Raw genomic sequence first — 7075 nt, forward strand, 5'->3', positions numbered from 1 at the left:
TTTAGGTTTTGAGTTTGCTGTGTTCTCTTCTCAAAGCTTGCTTTTGATACACCAAATATCTCATTTAATTATTTGGCTATTTTATACTCACAGTGATCTTATATGGAGCTGTTTGCTGGACATCTTACAAGTAACAGACTGAATAATAGTTAGAATGTTGTTTAAATCTTAATTTGTAGGATCCATACATTCTACTACATATGGGAAAACAGGTTGTTAACATGTGAGTCAGAGGAACACTATGATAGACACATGGACCTGGACTATGAGAGTTAGACTTACACACAATCAAGTGTCCTTCCAGCTGAGAAAGGAAGGGACAGTAATGGAAGACAAATACATTATATTTCTGTCTCAGAAGAAAAGGGTCAGGTGCTACAGAGAGTAGTTTTAGAGGCTCAGAAGAAGCTATTTGGTGACAAAATATTTCATTTCTAAAGCTCTCAAGTAGGAGTGAAACCTCATACTTATGTAGACTCCACCTATGAAATCAGATAATGTCATGGCTCTGACTTTCAAACTAGAATCAAATGAATCTTTGTTACTTTAAGTCACCAAGTTTTTAGTAAATTGCTGTAGTAACTTCAATAAGCAGTAAATTAATGCCTTTTATATTATAGCATGCACCATTTCCTTCTAGTCTCTGTCCTAGTTACTCTGTTGTTTGTCAACACATGTTTATATTTCTAACAATATATCAACTCCTTAAAAGTCCTGCTGATGCTTCTGCGAGTGTTCCATTTTCAAAAGAATCATACAAGCTCATGTTAGTAAGCACTGGACAAGTATTTACTGTGTTATAAATTCTGTGTTTGCCTGATTCTCTAATGTTTACCTTAAGTAATATTAAATTGAAAATTAATCTTTTCAATAGAAATTGTGTGAAGTTGCAACTTTTTAAAAAGAAGGTTGACACACAGTTTATGTCTTTGATATTTCACAATTTATTTTCTCTTTACAATGCATGTTCTAAATTGTTTTACTATGTTTAATACTAAGAACAATATTAACAGACTGCAAAATGAAAATTGATCAAAAATCTGAAGGGAAGAATTGTCATATAAAATGACACTAGTAATAGTTAATCATTTTTAAAACAAGGAACAAATATAAGCATTCTTCTATATATATATATTTATTTGTCTTGGCTCAGGTCCTCTCTATAGGATGGGAATGATCAAATGTGTCAGAGATAAAGGAAAAAGGTGAGGAGATTTTTGAGGTGATGAATTTGGAAAGGGAGGTATGGGGTTAGTAATGAATTCAGTGTGTTTAGGTTAACTGGAAGGGAAATACTTTGAAATGTTTACCCACAGGATGTTGAAAGTTCCCTTGTCACAAGATGGTAATAACTTTATATTTCATGCCATCAGAAGGCTGATAGGTAATAGTGAGACAGAGTTTCTGTACCTCACCTTAAATTCAGATCTTAGTTCTACCAACTGAGAGTTTTACGACATAGAGAGTTCAGTTATTCTTTCCTAATCTAAGGAAATTGAAAACATGGAATAAATAAATATAAGCTACAATCAATTGAGTCTAATGGTATAGGTATAGTATCACACAAATGGGCTACTTCTGAGGTTTCTATTTTTTTTTCCTCACCTACCACAGGATAACCTCTCAATGTCTCAAACCATGATGACCATCAGATCCTGAAGGAAATGCTTTTATTTATTTATTTTTCATTTATCACGATATTATTTTGTAGCAAGGACCTGTATAGCGCTGAATTATGGCTTTTTGGAATCATACAAGTTTGAAGGAATTTTTTCTGGTAGGCTTAACTGAAAATCATAATTGGCAGGTACCTCTCTTCTTGCTTTTCAGCCTAATTTATTTCATAATTCTTGTGGGTAATTGGGGGATGATCATCCTGATATGGTTGAACACACAACTTCATACCCCAATGTATTTCTTCCTTAGTAACCTCTCTTTCTGTGATATCTGCTACTCTACTGTAATAGCACCTAAGATGCTGGTCAATTTCCTGTCAGAACACAAGTCTAGCACATTCTTTGCTTGTGTTCTGCAGAGTTTCTTTTTTGCTGTTTATATAACGACTGAAGGTATCCTCCTGTCTATGATGGCTTATGATCGCTATGTGGCTATTGCAAACCCCTTAATGTATACAGTTATTATGACCCACAGCCTCTGTACTCAGATGGTTCTTGCATGTTACTTGGGTGGCCTCCTTAATTCTCTGACTCACACAATAGGTCTACTCAGACTTGACTTCTGTGGTCCAAACATTGTGAATCACTTCTTCTGTGACATCCCTCCTCTTCTGAAGCTTTCATGCTCTGATGCACACATCAATGAGATGCTGCTTTTGGTCTTCTCTGGAGTGATTGCTATCTTTACTTTCACCATAGTCATGGTGTCTTATATACACATTATCATTGCCATCATGAAAATCCGCTCAGCGGAGGGGAGGCGCAAAGCCTTCTCCACTTGTGCCTCCCACCTGACAGCTGTGATATTATTTTATGGTTCTGTGACTTTTAGCTATATACAGCCGAGCTCTCAGTACTCCATGGAACAGGAAAAGGTCTCTGCTGTTTTTTACACCTTGGTCATCCCCATGTTGAACCCTCTGATTTACAGTCTGAGGAACAAGGATGTGAAGGAAGCAGCCAAGAGGTCAATTTATAAGGAGAGAAATACCTCATGACCATTTATTTTCTCTGGCATTGAAAACTTCATGGGAGTCTTCAAATTGACATTATTAAAATGTATAAATCACTTATAAGCATCAGATACAATTGTAGACCAGTAATATTTTAATAATTTTTGTTTATCAGATATTATATTGTCTTAGAGGAAGTTTAAACATGAAAGCATGACTTTCATGAATTCTTTTACATGGCTCTACAAAGTTTCCATAAAAGTAGAAATGATTTTCATATATATATATATTATATATATATATTTTATATATATATATATAATGCTTAATAGTATGGTAAATTGCTGAACAAAAATGTGGCTGATGACTTAAATTCTTAAATAAACTAACTTTCATGAAATACCAGTTTTATTACAACTGCTGTGACATAGAAATGTAACTAAGGATTGGAAAAAACTACTAGTAAATAAGGAAGGAAGAGAACTCTTCAGCATAATAAAATAGTAATGACGGACACTGCCTAGTTGGCCGAGAACCTAATACTAGATAACTCATGTGCCTAATGCAAAACCAAATATGAATGGTCCAATAAAAGAATGTAGAAAAGAAAAACTAATGACATTCTGCTACCCTTATAGATTAGTTCCTTGCTCTGCCATCATTAAAAAAAGCTTCCTGCTGTAGCAGATGGGAATAAATAAAAAGGCCAGCAGTAAGATAATATGCAGAGAGTGAGGAACACTTAAACACTCATCCCGAAATAGGATGTCTACATCAAAACCCTCCATCAAGGCTCAGGGAATCCTGATGAAGAGGAAGTGGAAAAAGCATAAGAGCCAGAGGGGATGGAAGACATCAAAAAACAAGGCCCAAGAGCTTGCTCAGAGGTTAAGAGTATTGTCGGCTATTCCCGTGGTCCTGAGTTCAAGTTCCAGTAACCACCTGGTGGCTCACAACCATCTATAATGAGATCTGGTGCCCTCTTCTGGCAGGCAGTCATTCATGCAGGCAGAACATTGTATATATATAATAAATCTTAAAAACAAAAACAAAACAACATACGACAAATCCCTGTAAATCAACTTATGTGAACTCAAAGTCTGCGCTGTATGCATAGAACCTACATATGTCTCCATTGGATGAGGTCCTACAGCAAAAAAAAAAAAAAAAAAAAGACACATGCTCCCATCCCTAACCCAGAATATATCTCCAATTGATAACCATTTGCCAAGAAAAATTTGTCCAAGGGAGTTGAAATAAGCTACTCCTAATGATATGCCACATACCTAGCCATCGATGTCCAACAGAAAACAAAATCAATGGCATTTTGGAGGTTCCTCATCTCTTAATTTCATGCCATGTCATTTTTTTTTCATTTTATTATGTTTTAATTATATGCATATATAATATACTATATGTGTATATACATATATATTGTAAATAATCAGTGTTTATATCTATCATTCAATTATTATTACAATTAACTTAGAGGTGGTATTGTTATCTTCTTGTTACTGAATCAAACCTCTTACAATGTGATTATTTTCTGTATTTTACCGACTGTATGAATAGAGGAATCATAGAACTAAAGGAAGAACAATTTAGCAAGGTAATCATTAATTAACTTATCATTTACTAGTTAATCTGCCATTCATATGTTTAAAATAGTTATTCACATTCTAGTTGGTTTTTAAGGACCAAGAGGCAATTGAGTTGCCTGGCTTCTTTGTGAAAAATTGTCTCCTACCCTGGAAAAGTTACAAGTTTGGAGGAAATGTATACTAACAAAAAGATATTTCTATTTATACTTATGAATTTTATAAAATTAAATTTATATTATAAAATATAAAATTATATATTATATTATATATATAATTTATGATATACAATATAATATAATTTATTTATATTTATAAATATAATAATATATAGTTATATATTATATAAAGTTTATATTACATATTATATATAATTATGTTATAAAATTTATATTTTATTTATATTTGTAAAGATATTGCTTACTATCAAATCTTTATTGCAGAATGAAAGCAAAGATTGTTTTACTTTATGTGATTAGATTATTTTTAACATTCTCCTAATCAAGCATCAAAACCTGAGATGAAATCAAGTATTTTTTTTATCAAACATAAAACCCTAAATGTTATTTGTATGATACTTTGTTACAGTTCAAAGTATCCTTCACAGATGGTGACCTCAGAAGCCAGTGTCTCTGACTGACTGTCCCTTGAGGGCAGTCTGGGGCTACTGACTGCTAGTTCTCTGCTTTTCAATCACACTTTAGAAACAAAAATAAGGCGTCTCTGTAGTAATGTACTTGGCTAGCATGAGTGAGGTCTTATGTACAAAGCTCACACACCGTATACACATGCAGAATAGTAACTAATTTTGACAGCATATGGGAATATAACTAAAATGCTATGCTATAGAGTATTTTTTATGTGTGGGTTGTATGTTGAGACCAGAGTCTTGAGAATGTTAAGCAACCATTACATCACTACATTTCTCACCAATACATACTTTTATTATTTTTGAGAAGACATGTCACATCAGATGTTATTATAGTAAAACCAAGTGGTATTAATAACAACTTGTGTGCATGGGATCATACGTTAAATGTGCAAATGTAGGTCTTGCAGGTTTATAAAGTAGGTACAACTTGTTATAATCAGGAAGCTAAATTTAGATTCCTGTCCACCTACAGGGTAGCATTTAATTAGATCCCTCACAAAGAATCCAACATTCATTTAAATCTATGAATACAGTTTTTCATGGAGGAGGGAAATATGATGTTTCTGGAAATTATAGATATTTAGCTAAACATTTATGTTTATTAGAATAGCAGAGATAGAATTCTTCAATACAGAAAATATAGCTAGATCCCTTAGATACGTGTATTCCACTATTATTATCAAAATATCCCATCATTAACAAATACCAAGACACACAAGTATATGGATGAGGCCAACTTCACAATTGTTACTGAGTGTATCCTTTTAGGACTGACAGATCATAACGAATTCAAGGTGTTTCCCTTCACCTTGTTCCTATTGATCTATGTCATCTCTATAGTGAAGAATATGGGAATGTTATTTCTGGTCTACTTAACTCCTAAACTCCACATACCAATGTACCACTTCCTTAGGTCTCTGACCTTTGTGGATGTATGGTATTTCTCCGTATTTGTATTCATATTGCTGACGAACTTCTTTGTTGTGTAATATTATTTGTTTGCATTATTGGTTACCACAGAAGGATATTTGCTGGCTGCAATGACTTATGACTGTTATGTGGCCATTGTAAACTCCTTAATTAATACAGCAGCCATGACTAAAATGGTTTGTGTTGGTCTAGTGCTTGTTTCCTTCCTAGGAGGTGTAATCAACTCATTGACAAATACCACAGAAGCTGTCCTTCTGTGGACCAAATTATCAATCACTTCTTCTGTGACGTTCCTGACACATTGAAGCTGTCTGTTCTGACAGCACCATGAATGAGCCTTGGGTCTCCTCTGGAGTTATTGCAGTGACAACTCCCTTGACTGTAATACTTTCCTACATCTTTATTGCTGCTGCTATCCCGAGAATCCACTCAGCAGATGCAAAGCCTTTCTCCTCGTCGGTGCATCCAATTTAACAGCTGTGGCTTAGTTATCCATACAAGTCAGTCAGCTTCAGTTATATCCAACCTAGCTCCAAATACCCCTTAGAACAAGAGAAGGTAGTATTTGTACTTTATACCCTGGTGATTCCTGTGTTGAGCCTAGTGATTTATAGCTTAAGAAACAAAGAATTGAAAGATTCTGGGAAAAAGGCCTTGGAGACAAAATGTCTCTCTAGTTGATTTCTGACTATTTCTAACAAAGAGAAATTAAAAACTGAAAATATTTACAAACATATATTAAGTTTTATCTCACTAGACCATCAGGGACTATTCAATTTGATTCGATTCATTTACAATAATGATAAAGAATACAATCATGCACATACAAATGGGAGTCTGTTATCAGCTCTGAACTCTAGGCTAGCACCTGGGGCGATTATCTGAAACAGTTGTTAATATTTCCACTTACTTAAGTTCAAATATATTTGTATATATATATATATTAAATGTATATTAAATATGAATATATCAGGTTCAAATATATAGATATATAAAGATAAATTTAAACATTCTTCCATTTCAGTAAATGGAGCATAAAATAAAACAAAGAAAGAGAAATTTCTCAAAAATATAAGCATTTTCTTACACAGTTAAGCAAATTTTACACAGAAGTAAAACATTATACAACACAAAAAAAAAGGTTCCTACTGAATATACACAATATGAAATTATGTGTTTAATATTCTGTCCTAGAGTAAAGCTTTACTTAAAGTACATTTTTTATTAATTTATTCATATTACATCTAAATGGTTATCCCATCTCTT

The 7075-nt window shown here is 33.4% G+C and overlaps 1 protein-coding gene and 1 pseudogene across 1 annotated transcript; both read left to right on the forward strand.

Annotated features, from left to right (window-relative positions):
* Positions 1-1735: 1735 nt before the first annotated feature.
* LOC127207436 (olfactory receptor 1052-like) lies at positions 1736-2674 on the forward strand. The gene has a single exon (XM_051166859.1). It carries the CDS (start codon positions 1736-1738, stop codon positions 2672-2674), a length of 939 nt encoding a protein of 312 aa, XP_051022816.1.
* A 2927-nt stretch (positions 2675-5601) lies between these two features.
* Positions 5602-6490, forward strand: LOC127207608 (olfactory receptor 1052-like; annotated as a pseudogene).
* Positions 6491-7075: the final 585 nt, after the last annotated feature.

This window comes from Acomys russatus, chromosome 24 (genome assembly GCF_903995435.1).
Source record: "Acomys russatus chromosome 24, mAcoRus1.1, whole genome shotgun sequence".
In the NCBI taxonomy this organism is placed as follows: domain Eukaryota; kingdom Metazoa; phylum Chordata; class Mammalia; order Rodentia; family Muridae; genus Acomys; species Acomys russatus.